General features: G+C 37.6%; 1 protein-coding gene across 1 annotated transcript in view; it reads right to left on the reverse strand.

Moving 5' to 3' along the window:
- Positions 1-10,435: 10,435 nt before the first annotated feature.
- The window catches only part of LOC125046521 (rho GTPase-activating protein conundrum-like), a 15,428-nt gene continuing 5,863 nt past the window's right edge, over positions 10,436-20,000 (reverse strand). The window contains exons 9-17 of the mRNA XM_047644300.1: positions 19,607-19,778; positions 19,274-19,377; positions 18,568-18,632; positions 16,180-16,364; positions 15,684-15,931; positions 14,980-15,123; positions 14,397-14,563; positions 13,853-14,067; positions 10,436-12,902 (exon numbers count right to left, since the gene is read on the reverse strand). Of these exons, the coding sequence (XP_047500256.1) occupies positions 12,784-12,902; positions 13,853-14,067; positions 14,397-14,563; positions 14,980-15,123; positions 15,684-15,931; positions 16,180-16,364; positions 18,568-18,632; positions 19,274-19,377; positions 19,607-19,778 (1,419 nt within the window). The 3' untranslated portion in view covers positions 10,436-12,783. The remainder of the gene's footprint in view (positions 12,903-13,852; positions 14,068-14,396; positions 14,564-14,979; positions 15,124-15,683; positions 15,932-16,179; positions 16,365-18,567; positions 18,633-19,273; positions 19,378-19,606; positions 19,779-20,000) is intronic.

The raw sequence follows: 20,000 nt of genomic DNA on the forward strand, positions 1-20,000 counted from the left end.
TATCATAGGATGGACAGAACGCGACACCCCACATACGTAAATGAGTGTGAAAGTAGGTTAAAGACCATGACGTAATCAATGACGTAACCAAGGACCACGTAGGTGGCACATTCGAGAGAGCGAGAAAGAGAAAGGAGTGAGAGAGAGAGAGAGAGAGAATGGAGAGGGAGAAAGGATGAAGAGGAAAAGAGCATTGAGAAAAAAAAGATACACACGCACACAACCTCACTCCCCAATGCCATATCCCTGGCCCGTCTTCCTCGTCCCCCTTGGGGATCAAGAGACAGGAGCAGTTGCAATGTCTGCAACCGAGAGCTGTTCTCAAGCGGAGAAGCGGCCCGAGATGGCTCCCGTCCTGCAGGAGGAGCGAGTGACGCTGGATATCGTGAAAGAAGCGAAAAAACATTACTTGTACCTTCCCGGGAGTGCGCGCGGAAGTAGCTTTCGCTTCATCTTAGACACGGGGAGCAGCAGGTCCGCCATTTAAAAGGCTTTCGTGCCTCGAGACCAGATCCTGCCATGCGAGACAAAAGAAGTTCGCTATCTGTGCCACTAGGTGCCAATCACCGGCGAAGCGTTCGTGACAGTGACCCTGGGACACGGCCAGGCATCCCTGGAAGTGAACCAGAAATTCCTTGTAGCCGAAAACAACAAATTGTCCCCGCCTAACCTTTTAGCGATTTCCAAGCCAAATTCAATATTGATTCACAGATGGAGATCACACTGAACCGGACGCCGCGGGGGCTGCAGGAGAGATATCCGAGTCCCTGGCTGAAGTTGCCTGTCAAGTTCTCCAAGGATAAAGTCTCCCGCAAGACGTTCTTGGTAGACACAGGCGGCTACACCATGATAAGCCTGAGGGGAGCGCAGTCGAAAGGCTTGAAGCTCAAGAAGGCGTTCAAAATCCGCGACCATGAATTTCTGGAAGTGAAGGACACGCTCACTGTGTTTCTCGGCGACTCTGCTCGGCCCCTCAAGGGCACGGTGACCTCCGCGAAGGCCATGTACTCGCTGGGGGACGCGTCCTTGAAGAGAACCGTCATTGACCTCGAGGACTGGACCATGACCTTCAGGAGTGGCAAAGGCGACGTGAAGCTGCCATTGCTGAAATGATCAGCCGTGACAAGGTTTTCCGATCCAGCCGAGCCTCAGCGACGTCGTCTATCCTCGAGAAGATGCTAAAAAGAAATGTGCGAGCGCCTTGGTCATTCATTCATTTTTTTTTTTTTTTTTTTAATTCTTTTATCATATGATCAAATAATATGTAACCTCGTCGTCGTTTAGATAGTACTTTGTACATTAGTGTCTTAGTTATAATAAACTTATGCTGGCTGAACTCATCTTTCACTGTCATTTGTTATTGATTATCAAAATGTATCCAAAACGTGAATGGGAAAATAAGGGGAAGTAATAAAAAATATATTTATACATACATACATACACACACGTTTATATATATATATATATATATATATATATATATCTGCGTGTGCGTGTGCGTGTGCGTGTGTGTGTGTGTGTGTGCGTGTGTGTGTATGTGCATGTCTGTGTGTGTGTGTGCCCATGCGTGTGTGTGTATGTGTGCGTGTGCGTTATTTAATACTATTATTATTTTTCTCATTATTATCATTATTATTATATTATTATTAGTTTTGGTCGTTATTTTTGCTGTTGTGAATAATAATGATATAATCATTATCATTATCATCATCGTCATCATCATTATTATTATTATTAGTTATTATTACTATTATTAGTTATTATTGTTATTATTAGTAGTATACTTGTATTATTATTATTATTATTATAATGATGATGATAAGAACAACCATAATAATAATGATTATGATAAGAATAATGATAACAATAATAATATTTATAATAATAACAATGATTATTATCATAAATAATATTATTATTACGATTATTATTATAATATAATATGTACTATTACATTAACATTGGTAATAATAATAACAATAACGATTATAATAATAACAGTAATGATAATAACAATAATAATGATAATAAGCATAACAATTATAAGAATAACAATAATAATGATATGGATGATGATGACAATGATGATGATGAAGATGATGATGATGATGAAGATGATGATGATGATGATGATGATGATGATGATGAAGATGATGATGATGATGAAGATGATGATGATGATGATGATGATGATGATGATGAAGATGATGATGATGATGAAGATGATGATGATGATGATGATGATGATGATAATTATGATAATAATGATAATAACAGTAACAATAACAGCAACGACAACAGTATTGATAATAATACTAATAATAATAACAATAATAATAAGAATATCATTATTGCTATTTTATTTTTTAATGGTAATAATAATAATAATAATAATAATAATTATGATAATAAAAATAAAAATAATGATAATGATAGTCATAATCATAATGATAATAATAGTAGCAATAATAGCAATAATTATAATACTGATAAAAAATAGTAGTAATATTAATAATAGTATTGATAATGATGATAAAGATCAAGTTAATAATAATAGTAATAATAATGATAATAAAAAAAAAACAAGGACAATAATAATAATAATAATATTAATAATATTGATATAATAATAAAAACAACAATAATAATAAAGATAATGATAATAATAATAATAATAACGAAAATAAAACAACAACAAAAACAATAATGATAATAATAATGATAATAATAATAATAACGATAATAAATATGATTAAAATAATAATGAAAAAAATAATAAAGGTAATAATTATAATTTTGTGATAATGGTAATAATAAAAATAACAAGAATGCCTAATGTGGACGCATAACAAGAAAAAGAAAGCACCTTTGTTTTTTTTATATTTTGCAAAGAATGTTTTGATTAGGAAAAGGGATATATAGTTGTTGATAACTCGGTTTAAGAAAATAAAATAAAAGAAAAACGAAAAAAAAATGCATCAAACATTATCAGTTGGAAATTCGCATGCTGTCTGCTAAGATCCATCGCATCGAGGGTGTCATGTATATTTTTTATTCCCTGGGGTAAAAATACCCTTGGTCAAACAATCCCTGCTTTAGGCGAATTTGTCTTTGTCTTTATATAATACACGCACAATTATAAAAGCTTTATTATTTTACCTCATTTTTTTCATATCTTATAAAAGTCCTTGGTTTTGATAAACAGCCAGTTGCTAAAAGGGAAAAAAATCAAAATACTTCATTTTTGAAGATAAGCATAGTTTAAAGGGGTCTTTAACTGTTTTCGCTGCTACAGCAACTAGTGACATAGTGAAAAATCATAAGTAAAGGATATTAAGATATATTTTTTCTTCATTTGGCATGATTGTGTATCAAGTTATTCAGAAAATATTGATGAGGTCGAGTATCAAGTTTTATTCAGTGTCAACGTAAAGAAATATTTCTTTCTTTGTATAGGGAGATTTGAGAAAAAATATGCATGTAAAAAGTGGTAGCTGAATGCGCGTTTCCCGATAAAGTATATCACCGTAGTCCGACAGCGAGGTTATCGTCTCTTAAAGACAACAACTTATCTAGCTCCATCTCTTGCCGGATATTTGTAGACTGGTGAGAAAGACAATGGCGGGGAAATCGAGAAGTAAAGTTTGATTGAATTATGTCCGTCGGCAAGGTTATGTGTGTCCTTTTACAATATATTTGCTATATAAATGAAACTTAAGTAACAAACATTATTGGTTACCGTTGCATAGTTCCTTTTCTTCGTATATGCTTGTAGGGAGGTACTATAGACATTTTCGTGGAGGGGGAGTAAATTACTAAAAAGCTGGTCCACCTTCTGTGCTGATTCGTTTTTTTCTTATATCATCACAAGACGGAGGATCCCTAATCGATGTTTACCCTGGTCATTCTATATCAGATGGAGAATGCACTGTATTGGCGTGCAAAATATACGCCCGTCTGGATAGAGTTATACATATGGGTCTTAACATATTCCCTAGTTTTCACTGTATACTGTAAAAAAAATAATAATAATAATAATAAAAGAGAGAGATGAGGTGGGAACACTTTTTGGAAAAGTATTGCATTGCCCCTTGAGGTTAATTAGTAAAACATAACTGGGTCGACACGTGGGGACAGGTGGTGATCCTAGTTGGTAGATAATTAGCTGTTCAGGCGGAAATATGAGGGGGAAACATGCCTCTGGACTCGCGCAGATGCGTTGAAAACCCTATTAATGTTCTCTAAATAGAATAAAAGCGGCGACTTTTCAATCTATTAGGTAATTAACCTGTTGCATAAGCCTAAAATTTTCAAACGTACGAGATAGCGGTTATCGCAGTTACATTTACACAGAAAATTAAAGCCTGTTATTTTTATTTCTTTGTGTTATCACCTGTTAGGACGCGTGTTTGTGTATGCATTTGTAAACATTTGTAAAGATTTTGATTATAGTCTTTGCGAGTATTTATTTACATATGCATATGGAGTAAGATGCATATATTTTTGTGTTATATTTACGTAATGCGGACATTATCAATCTTAGTAATGGTTAAAATGGATTTCCTTTTCTTGTTTGGTTACACCTCAAGACGAGACTGCACCGCCGCCGTCATTACCTTTGAGCAAGAAGAGATGGTAGTATAAGCATCGTCGTTATATGGAACTCGACCGATACGATCTGTGTGTGTGTCTTTGTTTGTACTAAAGGTATATTTAAAGACATTAATAAAAGCATATTGAGTACAGCCACAAATTTTATAATCCTTTGGACTGCAATGAATTCTCAACATCGGGATGCTTTAGCGAGTTAAGGTAAATGACGTGTCAAGGCATGCCGGAAGGCTAAATGCAATTATCGGATCAATACTCAATAATCAATCCTTTTCAGATAAGTATCCTTGACCCGTATCGCATCCGGAGAGCAGATGAGAATATCTATTTTACCCTCTTTCTGTGGCTCGTGGGTGGGCACGCCGTGTCTGGGTGAGAGGTAGGGTGTCACGCTCATTAGCTATAGGTGTGATCACTCACCTGTAACATTATGGTAGTCTCATTCATTGGGAGGGGTGATCACTTGTCTGTAACAGCGTCAATTATCGACCCAGTCACAAGTTTAAACATGATGAATATTGCGGTGCGGGGTGGGAGGGTATTGGAGATGGGGTGCTGGTGGGGGTGGGGGTAAGAGGGGGCGGGGGGGGGGCACCAGGCATATTGTTTTAGAGAGGAGGGGAGGGGAGCTGCGCCCTCCAAGTGTGTGTGTGTTAGACATCTTTACCTATGGGTAATGATTTCGGTTACGATCATTGATTATGAAAATCCCTTTAATTATGCCTACTTTCTGTTATGATGCGCCATGTACGACCGTAAGGTAGTCTGGTATACATGCTAGCCATCATTAACTATGGTTAATGATTCCGGTCACTGATTACTCTAATCACTTCCGGCTTCCAGTGGTAATTAACCTACTTTCACACTCATGTCCGTACGTGGGGTGAGGAGTTCCGCCCAGTCGCCTGCATTGGAGAGGAGGGGCGAGGTAGGGGCTCATCTGTAGCACACCATTAGTTAATGATTATCCAGTTACAAGTTTAAACATGGTGAATATTGCGGTGCTGGGTGGGAGGGTATGGGAGAGGGGGTGCTAATGGGGGTAGGGTAGGAGGGGCGGGGTCATCTGTGGCACCTGACATATTGTTTTAGAGAGGAGGTGAGGGGAGGTGGAGACGAGGGGAGGGGTAGGGAGTCATCTGTAGCACACCATTAGTTAATGATTTCCAGTTCCGATCATTGATCATGATAATCATTTTAGTTATACCTACTTTCTGCTATGATGCGCCATGTACGACCGTAAGGTGTGCATGCTAGCCATCATTAACTATGTTTAATGACTTCCGGTTACGGTCATTGGTTACGTTAATGGCTTCCGGTTTCAGGTGGTCATTAACCTACTTCCTGTTTTCACACTCATGTACGTACGTGGGGTGAGTAGTTCCGTCCATCTTCCTACTACTGTGATATGTCAAACAGCTCATTGTTATCCTTAATATATTTGCTCCATTCCCCTCTTTTGCTTTATTAAGTTTAGTTATTTTGTTTTAATCCTATTAATTTATATCTTTGGGTCATCTTGTATAACGTAGTCGTCTCAGTTACATTAAAAAACATTAATTTATTGTTTACAGGCTTTTGTTAATGTCCACAACAACAGATGACTTCAATTACATCTCTGACAAACAAATGTATTTGTGTCAGTGTTTTTTTTTTTTTTATATTGTCTTTAGCTTGTTACATATCTAATAAACACATATTTGTCAATGTTAAATTTTTCACTCTGTTTTGTATTTTAGCCTGTTACTTGTGTATGTGGCTATGTTCTTTTTACATCTGTATGTCATCTGTATCCCGTGAACCTCCATAGTGTTGATAATGCTATTATGAATATAATGATGATGCTAAGCAGCATTGATGATAATCACTAATAATATTAATATAAAAATGAAATCATCTATAATGATAATGGTACTACTAATACTACTACAATAATAATAATAATAATCATTATCAGTATCATTATTATAATTACTATTATCATTATTATTTTATTGTCACTGTAGAATATTGATCCATGAGGCTAACCAAAATGAAAATAACAATATATGTATATATATATATTATATATATATATAGTAGGTGTATATATACAGTGTGTATATATATATATATATATATATATATATATATATATATACATATATACAGTATGTATGTATATATATACACAGAATGTATATGTGTATATATGTATATATATACATTATATATATACATATATATACACATATAGATCTCTCTCTCTCTCTCTATATATATATATATGTATATGTATATATATAAATGGATAGATAGATATAGAGGGAGAGACAACGGAAAGATGGAAGAAAGAACAGAACTAGATACTGCTATTGAATAAGTCTCGCACTACCAGACAGTGTCGTCGGGTACAGGGCAGCCTTAGAAAGCAATAGAATTAAAATAAATGCTATTTAGATAGATAAACCGTCTTGTGCTTCCGTGGGATTGGTGACATGCGTATGGTATGAATACTGAGATATAGCACTGCTTGGTTATTGGACCCGAACCAAGAACCGGGTAATTCGCTAAGTACAGCGAGAGAAAAAAAATCGATGCATCAGTAGTGATCATCAGTTCCTCTCCTGACTGGTAACATTAGTCAGCAGTGTGCTGAGAGGACGATTGAAGGTCATTATAGTCTCGGATTTAACTTCTTCCCTGCTGAGACTTTAGTTTAAATTGAGTTAGGTCAGGGCAGTCGGCTTCGTCTGCAATGGCATGCCGAGAGAAACACTGCGACGACGTTAGACTATTGGTTGTTTTTCTTACATTATATGCAAAGGACATTCACCCTGGGCTACGTTAGTTCGTCTTCAGTGCAAGAATCCGATTCGCATTACTTGACCGTTTGAAATGAGAAACAGTCTAAATATACAGATATATAACGCTAATTAAAGAAAGAGCAACGAAATGTAACCACACAAAATAACTGGCAACTCGAGTCTCATAAACAAAGGGCGAAATCCAACGCTAGATAAAAAACGGCCGCCATAACCTACCGCATCCACTCCGGCCTTGCACTGAAGAGAGGGCCCTCACGATCATTGTTGGCGTAGGTCAATAATGATAGGGTCCTAAAAAAGCTGAAGAGGGAAATGGGAGGGAGATATGGGACCCTTGGTCACAGAGTATCGCGGGAGTTACGGACATGTTGAAAGGGGGGGGGGGGGGGAGCGGTCTCTGTGCACTAATACCGTTCCTGATCTCCTTGACATGACCTTGAATTACCCTCAATTGGAGCACATACATCTTTCCACGAAACGATTCTTCACTGAACCCTATGCCTCTACTGGCGCTAGATCAAACACATATGTGCTGTATATGATCCTGGTGGTTTTCAACAATATTAGTTTATTTAATCGTAAAGCAACCTTTCATCAGCATAGAGACGGATACATATACACATATACATATATTTGTATACACACACACACACACACACACACACATATATACGTGTGTGTGTGTGTGTGTGTGTGTGTGTGTGTGTGTGTGTGTGTGTGTGTGTGTGTGTGTGTGTGTGTGTGTGTGTGTGCGTGCATATATATACATACACATATATGTATATATACAGAGATATGTATATATACACTTAAATATCCCACGATTTTTTGTTCTTGCTGTTGCTGTTGTCCTGTGTGTGTGTGTGTGTGTGTGTGTGTGTGTGTGTGTGTGTGTGTGTGTGTGTGTGTGTGTGTGTGTGTGTGTGTGTGTGTGTAATCTTGTCTGCCCCTCCGACCTCAGTTTTTTTTAACCTTGCATCATATATCAGTTGCATGACAGAGCGTCGCTGGCGTCTGTTGAAACCCTAAACAAGGGAACTGCATATCGAAGTGCCTTTTACTGCAAGGATGTTTAAATGTTTTTCAATATGTTTTTATATAAACGATCTCATATTGTGACGCTGAAAATTAATAATATTAATGGCAGGTAATGTCTCAATATTGATTCAGAGTAAAATATTGTTTTACGTGATACTCCAAATAGTTAGAATAACCACAGCAAAATGGCAAGCTTTAAGAACACTAACAACAAACACATAATTCTTTCGCCAGCCAACAACGTAATTCGGGAAGCCATCCTGTTTATCTCTTCGGGTTTGTCAACCCCAGATTTACACAATCGATACCTATGCCCATTACAGAACAGATCGGTGTTTGGGCTTCTCCCTGCATTTTACGTAAAAGGAAATGTAAGGAAGTCCATCTCCAGATGGTTCAGCGTGACGCAAATAAGTGTAGTTCTTTATCAACAGATGGCGTCGCCCAATCTCATGTCAGACAGAGATATTTATCATAAAAAACGGCAGCAGATGGTGGCGTTACATTACTGGTTTATTGTTTTTGAAAGAAAAACCCTACCATGACAAATGTCTATTTGGCGCTGATTCTTTCGGGGAAGGGAAAAAATAGGAACTGAGTTTTTGAGATATGTTTCTGCATGAATAAAAGTCAGCTGGTATTCTTGCAAGTATAAATGTGAGCTTTACACTACGGAAATGCCGCTCGATACACTATTGGCGGTGTTTTTCATGTTAATTGGTCCCTGCTTCCTTTCCCACTGCGGAGGGTGCGCGTTCACATACCCAAGTAGCACTACGATTGATGTTGGGAAGGGCACCTAATCAGGTATGGGCGGCGGTGCCAGTGCCAAAGTCTGGCAAGGGCCCTGTGTCATTTATTCCTTCTTGTTCTATGTGATGTGGTGGCTGTAGACTTTCAGTAATAGAATTATATACCAACATTTGGTCAGATTGCCTGCTTCAAGTTTGTTTGTTCCAGTGTGGTCTTTAATTATATATATTTGGTGTTACTGAATAAAACGGCAAAAATGAAAGCTTTTCCCTATATTGGATTTCTGTTTATTCTGAGGTTAAAGAGAAACAAGCAAGTGTTTAGATCATCATGGCCTTGCACGTTATAGTAAAGGTGTTATTAAACTATCAGAAATGGGAAGTTAACTCCTAAACATTACTCTATAAGTTATTCTTTATCACCGACTAAGATTGTATTTGGTATAATTCATTAACTATATATAACATTCCAGAAAAAAAAAACGTATTCAATGATTCTACAGCGTTTTCAGCTTAACTTGAGGTTGAAGAAACCATGTTTTTTTTTCTCATATTCAGATAATAACCAAGGATTTTCTTCTCCGAAATTCCGTATCTCCAGCACGAGTAATGGGGCTGATTAAATACACGGAAATGAATAGCGTAAAATAATGAATATGCCTGATAAAACTTGGGATTACTAAGTTAGTGTTTTACTACGTGCCAGTTACCAGTTAGTGTTTAATCTTTAATCTTTGCAGTCTTTCACCGTCATCTAAAAAGAAAATTGTTTTAAAAAGCTTGTCATCCAAAAAGAAACAGGTTTCATTTATCAAAAAAATATATCTAGCAGAGCTCAGTAACTGTGAATAACATCATGTAAACATAAAAAAATAACACATCCTTGTCATAACGTCAGGACTTTAATCTGATTATACATTTATTTTAAACACTCTGTACATGCGAGAGGATTTAGTCAAGCTATGCATTGTTATGAGATCCCGTGACATAACTTTTCAATGAACCTTGACTGTACAAACAGAAAGACTGTAGATTTTAATGCCAAACTTTAGCGTTTTTCCCGACGAGTAAATGACTCAAATCCCCTTATCAATTATATATTTGTCCTTGGAATAAGCTGGGTATTTGTTTTTGTTATAATGAACGTTTTTTTTTTCTATTACTTGAACCAACAAGGAAAAATCAAGCGCAAAATTATGTTCCCAGGATGGAAATGATAAACATATATATTGATATATCTTTCCTTATAATTTATTCACTTAATATGTGTATAATGTTTTGTGTATATACAGTAGACATAAGAAGAGAGAACCATTTATTACAGAAGTGCCAAAGACAGGCATCATATTACTGGACACTTCGAATTTTGTTCATCTGTACAGGGGTGTGATGAGAATATACTAATATAAAAAGGCTATACAAAGAGTAATTACCAAAAACACACACACACGGAACACACACACACGGACAAAAAAACGTACAAACAAACACACCACATTAAAAAATTATTTGTTGAGCGCAAAGAATATGCAAACAAAAAAATCAACACTCATAAAACACGTATATAAATGTAATTTATACTTGAACACAAACATATGTTGCATGAGCAATGAACCTCCAAGGTAATATATTCAAAACAGTATATGCAAATACGTACTGTATCTTGTGTGCAGAAACTGAAGGCAAATCTACACTTAAGTGAAAATTTATATACACATCCCCTAAGTTCACTTCATTGGGGTATCTGTTTATTTGTTTATAGTAAACCTGGATTACAATCTTTATAACGTCTTGTAAAAGTTGCAGGTAAGTATTCTTAAGAGTGATGATATATATATATATATATATATATATATATATATATATATATATATATATATATATATATATATATGTAACGGTATCATAACAGTGCAACTATTGTTCACACAAGAACCAAAATATCAAGATTATTGGAGAAAAAAGACAGAAACAAAACTTATATCATACTGACCAGTTAAAGACAGGCTTGCAAAGAACACAGGGGGTAAACAGAATTTTTTTTTTTTGCAATCTTATGTGCATTCTGGAATTACCTGAACACTGTTTAAGCATGTGGAAATCCTGACAAAAACAGAAAGAAGATTCTGACTCATCATATTAAGAATGACTTTTTGCTGTAGCGTTCAATTCACCCGTACATTATCTACATGCTTTCTTCAAAGAGGCGCTAACAACACACACGCATTTAAAACAAAAATATATATCAACTGCTGCTCCAGATATAAAACAGAATCAGTTGTCTTTTCACACTAGAACCAATGTGATTATTGGTCAACGCCAGATAACAGTACTATTTATATATGTATATACAGTGCGTATACATATACTACAGTATTCTTCATTCTGTAGCAAAGCAAGCTACAATAAAACTCTCTCAGTGTTGAGCATAAATATAGCAAATCACGAATATTGTTTAACTGCAAAATTGTAAATCTTTAAACTGTACATCAACAAATCATAGAATAAAATGTCATTCCATCCAGAAGTACATCAAATCATTTGGACAATATTATATACACATTCATTCATTGTCATAATGCACATAAACCCACACATATTCAAGACATCTAAGAGTACTACCAGTGAGTATAATTCTTCCTTGTGTTAATATACAGTCATCTGCAGAAACTGCAGTGATTTTACATTACAGAAATCTGACTAGCAGTCGGGGAAAGTAAGGCAAATCCTTCTGTGAAAATACTATTCTTAAAGCATAAAAAGGGTACTTATTGATTTGATACATGTTAATATCCACTAAAACAACTTAAAGACAATGTTACTTAATTCCACTTAAGTACAGTCTAAAAGGTAATGAACTGTTTCAGGCACCCAACATTTTCTCTACAAGACAATGACTGTGACGTTTCAGCCGTCCGCGCTCTTACCTGAGATAGCATACAGTCACAAAGACCTACTTTTAATTCCATACTTAACACTGTACATTACTTATTACTTGCACGCTCTTCCAACTTACGTTCAAAATTCTTAATAGGTTTTCTTAATTATTCTGGAGCACGGTTTGGTCATGTCGATCCCACAGTGTTGACCTCATTTAAAATACGAAGAAAATGATCATGAATTTACTAAATTCACGAACATCCAAGGAATTTACAAAGGTAAATATTGTGAAAGGAAAGTGAACACGAAGGAAATGCATGCTACAGAATAACCCAGGTTTCGTCATTATTTTTTTAAGACTTACACTTCCTTATCATACACGTATCAATCTTTTGAGACTTTGAAACAATGCCTTGGGCTTAAACTAGATGATTATATTAGAACGAAGTTCGTGAGCTCCTCCTCCTTCTTGACGAACGCAAATAGCAATAGCCCACGTCTATCGCCAAACCACTGATTAAGGACATCTTATATACGCCAAAAAAATATCCATGAGTATTTGGACAAGTCATTAACTTCCAAAAGATAAAGAGAGATAAAGAAGAGAAAATAAAAACACGCATAAAATCCTCTCCTCTCCTTCTTTTTTTCGAGGAATCTTAAGTCGAGGAAACCTAACCAAGTCGTCCTCTCCTCTAGGAATTTCTTCTTGCCGTTTGACCTACGAGGTGGTGGCATTTGACGATGAACTCTGCATTGGGGTTGTCCTGGTATATGGTGAGGAGCTTCGCTTTCGAGTCCAGACGGCGGTCGCCTAGAACAAGGAAGGAGAAATGAGAATACTTATACAAGAGATTATAACGCATACTGAATGGAATAAACAGCACAAATAGTACATTGTATATGGCTATCAGTAAAGGTTATAACACATACTGAACATAATACTGTAGATTATACTGTATGAAGAGTACATTCTATATGACTACTAGTGAAGAATATAGCGCAAACTGAATAAAATAGATTAAGCAGCATGGAGAGTACATCGTATATGGCCATCAGTAAAGATTATAACATAGTGAATATATAATAAAGGATTGAGTAGTCTGTAACTTAAGGAAACCATATACATTCCCCCACAGACTTCTACACACAAATAATCAAGTTCATGAGCTTATACAGCAAACACATTTCCACAGAACCTTCTTTTATACAAATGTAAAGATTATACTCTTTATAACATTTATGGAATATATGTAACCCTTACCATTCCCTACAATGATTTTGCTATAACCCTTTTGTGAGCTTGCCCCATGCAAGTAAATATAACACCATGTTTTACTACAGCCCCGTTGATTGCATATAAAACTAGCTTTCACCATTACACCCACTCTCAAGAATATATAACACGACCATTCCTTACAACCCCTGCGCATATAAGAATGTCCCTTTAAACCCTCTGGCGAGCGTATGTAACGGGATGTGCGTCCAAAGAGGGTCTCAGACCAATTGCCCTTCAGTTCGTTTATTAAAGGTTTTGTCAATTTAAACCTCTATCTATAACATAAACATCGATATATTAACGTACAGACACTCTACCTCATGACTGTAATGCATTAAAGTGAAGATATCGATGCCTATGCAATTGACGAAAGCTTAAATCAACAAAATATTTAATAAAAACACAATGGGTCTGCGAACACCTTGGCACCCTTATATAACCCCCACCTCCCTCTCCAACACCTCCCATCCTCGAGCATTCCTTACCTATGTTCCCTCCTCTCTCGTGGAGGGCGTGTTGCTCAACGGCCTTCTTCAGCGATCCCGTCAGGAGGCAGGCGTAGAACTGGGGCGACGAGACCCTTGTGGGGGCGGTCGAGGGCGGGGACCCATTGCCTCCACTCCCTCGCTTGTACTGCTGTTCTCTCCGGCCTTCCACGCGGCGGGGGTTTTCCGGAAGGACGGTCAGCTCCTCGATGAATCTGAAGGGGGAGTGTTGTGTTAGGTACTGTTCTGGGGATATTGTTTTCTTTCTTTCTTTCTTTTTTTTTTCTTGTGTTTGCATAATTTCTTGAGGAGTTAATGATCATATCAATAACAGCAATAGCAATGATAATATTGATAACAATAATAATAATAATAATAACAACAATAATAATAATAATAACAACAATAATAATAATAATAACAACAATAATAATAATAATAACAACAATAATAATAACATAATCATTATCATCAACATTATTATCACTATCATTAGTAGTAACAGTAGAAGTAGTAATACCAATCCTACACCAGACCCCCTCACCTTGTCAATAAGTCTTTGGCAGTCATCAGGGGATCGAGCTTGACTGGGTAATTGCACTTGTTGAACTGAGGCGCTGACACCCTCAGGACGCCCTCTTGGTAGTCCACCTCGTTCTCGATGGGCCGCTGGATCGTCTCTTTGCTCTTACGGGTCAGCAGTCTCCTCATCTGGAAAGGGTAGAGGTCGTGTGATCATGACGAGTTTAGTCCAGAAGGAAAATCTATGTTGATAGGAAACTTTGGGAGAAACCTTGGAAAAAAAATGAATGGTTGGAAAGAGAGATGTGGGTTTTGAAGTTGAGATACGGTACTACGTCTTTGTATTTTCGAAGCACTTTTTTCAAGCTTTTGGCTAAACAGTTTCGAGAAAATCCATACATTCAATCCTACTCACAAATGAAATAAAACTAAACCTTCCCACCAAAAAATCCATGAAAATACCTACAATCATAACAAATTAAACCAACGAATACCCCCTCCCCCCCACACACAAAATAAAAACAATAACCGCAACAACAATCCACCTCAAATTAACCACAACCGACGTCCTCCTCCCCTTCCTCCCAATCTCAGCCTATACTCACAGGCGTGTAGTTACTCTGCTTCAACGCCTCTGCCTGGTATATACGGCGGATCTGCGACACAAGCCGCTGGGGAACCGTCCACAGAATGTCCCTGTACTTGATCATCATCTGGGTCAGCTGGGTCGTCACGTTCGCGTAGGTCATCTGGAAGAGGGTAATAGATATTAGGGAAGAGGTTGTGATTTAAGTTATTCGAGCATTATTGGTGTTATCGATAGGTCATCTGGAAGAGGGTGTTTTGTATTAGGGAAGAGGTTATGGTATAAGTTATTCATACGTTACTGGTGTTATCGTTTGGGGTTTATTTATTATTGTATTTTCTGTTGTGTTGAATGTTTGTACATTTGTTTCTATAAGAGTTATGGCATTTTATGTCTAGTATGTATTTTAATGAACTTTCAAAAATACGTATAATTTATTCTGACAACTGATTGACCCGAGCGTAAAAAATAAAAAGTTTGTATGAGGATAATAATTCTTGAAATGATTGCTGAATTAGCTTCACATCTGACATCGAGAAATGTCGCAATTAAACACAAGCTTCCCCTTACTTTTTGGAAGAGTTACCGCCCAATCACCCCCACACGCTCCTCCCACACCCACCCATTCAACCCTACATCCACCCATTCGCCCCCACACTTTACCCTCCCCACACCTGACCCTCGCCCCCCCCCCCCCCCCCCAGCCCTTCGCCCTTGACCCACCTCGTAGTTCAGCTGCTGCTCCTTGTCCTCGCTCCTGAGGTTGAGCTTCGAGCGCTGGTTGCTCGGCAGGAAGAGGTTGGGCGCCACGATCATCGCGATGTTGTAGAGCGTCATCTTGTTCTCGTCCTCAAAGGCTACCACTCGGGCACACAGCTCGAGGACGGCGTGGAGGGTGTCTCGATGGGACGAGGGCAACAGGAGGATCAGCATCGTCAAGGCCAGGACTCGCTCGCCCATGTCCTTGACTCCTGTGGGAAGCGCCGACGGAGGGAATTAGCGGACTGGGAGATTTTTTTTTTTTTTTTTTGTAAACGATATAAAAGAAATAATAAAATAAATTCACAAAAAAAAATGACCTTCAGAAAATTACAATCCAAAATCAAAATAAAAAACGAAACCACGTTAGAAAAAAAGGACGGAATAAACAGAATCAACCCATAAACAAACAAACACACAAATAAACAACCAAACCCCAAGAAAACTCGAAATTCCTTACGATGCGTCTTGTAGAAGGCTGGCATGTACGTGTGGGTGAGGAGAGGCTGCGGAAGCTCCCTCAGGAAGGTTTTGATGAGGGCGGCCACATCGTTGGGCGTGGCGTTCCTGAGGGCGGAGTCGGCGGTGCCCGGCGAGGTGTAGAAGTGGGTGTCCAGCGCGCGACGCAGCTGCTCGATCTGGGACCTGGAGCGAGGCAGCGGGCGGTAAGGAACAGGGGAGGAGGGCGGGAAAACGTTCTTAAATGCGGAGGTAATATGTTCAAACGTTCTTAAGATAACATGAGGGTGGAAAGTTCTGAAGTTCTTAAGATGAGGGTGAAAAGTTCTGAAGATAACATGAGGGTGAAAAGTTCTGAAGTTCTTAAGATAACATGAGGCTGAAAAGTTCTGAAGTTCTTAAGATAACATGAGGGTGGAAAGTTCTGAAGTTCTTAAGATAACATGAGGGTGGAAAGTTCTGAAGTTCTTAAGATAACATGAGGGTGGAAAGTTCTGAAGTTCTTAAGATAACATGAGGGTGGAAAGTTCTGAAGTTCTTAAGATAACATGAGGGTGGAAAGTTCTGAAGTTCTTAAGATAGCATGAGGGTGGAAAGTTCTGAAGTTCTTAAGATGAGGGTGAAAAGTTCTGAAGATAACATGAGGGTGAAAAGTTCTGAAGTTCTTAAGATAACATGAGGCTGAAAAGTTCTGAAGTTCTTAAGATAACATGAGGGTGGAAAGTTCTGAAGTTCTTAAGATAACATGAGGGTGGAAAGTTCTGAAGTTCTTAAGATAACATGAGGGTGGAAAGTTCTGAAGTTCTTAAGATAGCATGAGGGTGGAAAGTTCTGAAGTTCTTAAGATAACATGAGGGTGGAAAGTTCTGAAGTTCTTAAGATAGCATGAGGGTGGAAAGTTCTGAAGTTCTTAAGATAGCATGAGGGTGGAAAGTTCTGAAGTTCTTAAGATAACATGAGGGTGGAAAGTTCTGAAGTTCTTAAGATAACATGAGGGTGGAAAGTTCTGAAGTTCTTAAGATAACATGAGGGTGGAAAGTTCTGAAGTTCTTAAGATAACATGAGGGTGGAAAGTTCTGAAGTTCTTAAGGTAACATGAGGGTGGAAAGTTCTGAAGTTCTTAAGATAACATGAGGGTGGAAAGTTCTGAAGTTCTTAAGATAACATGAGGGTGGAAAGTTCTGAAGTTCTTAAGGTAACATGAGGGTGGAAAGTTCTGAAGTTCTTAAGATAACATGAGGGTGGAAAGTTCTGAAGTTCTTAAGATAGCATGAGGGTGGAAAGTTCTGAAGTTCTTAAGATAACATGAGGGTGGAAAGTTCTGAAGTTCTTAAGGTAACATGAGGGTGGAAAGTTCTGAAGTTCTTAAGATAACATGAGGGTGGAAAGTTCTGAAGTTCTTAAGATAACATGAGGGTGGAAAGTTCTGAAGTTCTTAAGATAACATGAGGGTGGAAAGTTCTGAAGTTCTTAAGATAACATGAGGGTGGAAAGTTCTGAAGTTCTTAAGATAACATGAGGGTGGAAAGTTCTGAAGTTCTTAAGGTAACATAATGGTGAAAAGATCTGAAGTTCTTAAAATAGAAATGAGAGTGAAATGGTCTGAAGTTCTTATATAATATGATAATGAATTTTCAGAAGTTCTAAAGATAAGTTTTTTATAGCAACATCATAACAAAATATTCAATTCTTAAAACAGCATGATGAAAAACAATATAAAATTATCTAAAGCAATATGACACTATATGATGAAACATTTATTAAAAAAAAAAAAAAAACGCAATGTAATGAGCAAGCCTCTCAAATAACATCATAAAATTATTAACTGGCAATAAATCATTGAAGTGTGTTAAAGAACAACGCAATGGATGCATCAGGAGTTCATAAAATAACAATGAAATACATTATTAAAAAGCTTCGGCACACCGTAGAATGCAATTACATTAATTGAACACACACACAAAATAAATATATATTAAATATATTTATATATATATATATATATATATGCATATGTGTGTGTGTGTGTGTGTGTGTGTGTGTGTGTGTGTGTGTGTGTGTGTGTGTGTGTGTGTGTGTGTGTGTGTGTGTGTGTGTGTGTGTGTGTGTGTGTGTGTGTGTGTGTGTGTGTGTGTGTGTGTGTGTGTGTGTGTGTGTGTGTGTGTGTGTGCCTATATATATACATATGTATACACACACACACACACACACATATATATATATATATATATATATATATATATATATATATATATATATATATATATCAACGACAATCGCAGCTCCCAAACTCAAGGAAAAACAATTCATAGAAAACGGGAAACCACCAAACGGAGCTAATAATCCACAGAAAACGGGAAACCAATATTCGACGAGACCCCAAACTCACCTGTGTCCGGGCACCCTCATGATGCCCTCCTGCCGCAGACCCTGACGCTCCAACTGCAGGGCCAACTGGTAAAAAGGAAAGATAAAAGTGGCGCATTAATATAATGTGAAAAGTCTCGCACGTTTCTTACACATTACATAAACAATGGAACTTATCAATTCGGTGGATATTACTCAATCAGCTATATTTTAACCCATTCGCGATGGGCATGTCACGTATGTCTGTGCCATGCCCACTGTGAGTTTACTTGTTTAATTGTTTTACGCATAGATGGCTAAACTTGTACTAAGGAGCCAATTATGAGTACTGTCTGTCTCGTCCGTACATTTTTCTTTAATTTACGAAAATATTTTACGTTATCTTATTTTGCTATTACAAAAGTTTATAATATTATAGTAATTAGAATGTTTATAACAAAAATAACACCAACGATATTCATAGCACGATGTAAAATATACATTTTCCCGCCAATTCAAGGAAAGGTGAAAACAGGTAAGGCAGAGCCATCTATGTGTAGAAACATTTCACAAAAAAAATATAAAAAACGAGCACAGCATTTTCCCCATTTTTTATTCATTTTCCCCGGAAGCAACGAGTAAAAACCACTTGATATATAAACCAATCTTTCTGGTTCGATATTATCTACCAGAGAGAATAAATGACAACAAAAGTATCTTTCGACTTTGCTATCTGTCATGCCACTCACCTTATAAAACACCAAAGGCACTTTAGTCTCAAGGGGAGACTCCTCCAAAAAGTTTCTGTCTCTCTCTATCAGGCTGTCAAGACGGACGCCGAACACTCCGCTTTCTGCAACGAATAAAAAAAGGTAATAAAATAAAAGTAACTAGAGCAGTAAATAAAATAAATAGTAATTCAAGAGTAACATTAATTCTTAAAAATACTTAATCAGTTAAAAAAATAAAAAAAACAATCTACAACGAACAAAAAAACTCACATAAAAAAATCAATAAAAAAACTAAAAAACAAAAACAAATAAAAAAAAACCTACAAAACAAACACACACCCTCCAACCCACCCTCTTTGTTCTGCTTCCTCTTCTTGAGCTTTCTCCAGCGGTGGTGAATGTTGTGCTCCGTGAAGAGGATGTCGAGCTCCAGCAGGGCGAGGGAGGTCAGTCTGCCCAGGTCGGACTCGTCCAGCCAGTCCATGCGAGTCTGGCCGCAGCGACTCGTCTCCATCACCAGGTCCTGGAGGGGCAGGGCGCCAGGTTAGGGGGGAGGTGTTATTGGATTGATTAAGGGGGAGAGGGAGGGAGGGAAGAGGGGAGGGAAGAAGGGAGGGAAGAAGGGAGGGAGAGGGGGGGGGAGGGAGGGAGGGAGGGAGGGAGGGAGGGAGGGAGGGAGGGAGGGAGGGAGGGAGGGAGGGAGGGAGGGAGGGAGGGAGGGAGGGAGGGAAGGAGGGAGGGAGGG

Source organism: Penaeus chinensis, chromosome 39 (genome assembly GCF_019202785.1).
Source record: "Penaeus chinensis breed Huanghai No. 1 chromosome 39, ASM1920278v2, whole genome shotgun sequence".
NCBI lineage: Eukaryota > Metazoa > Arthropoda > Malacostraca > Decapoda > Penaeidae > Penaeus > Penaeus chinensis.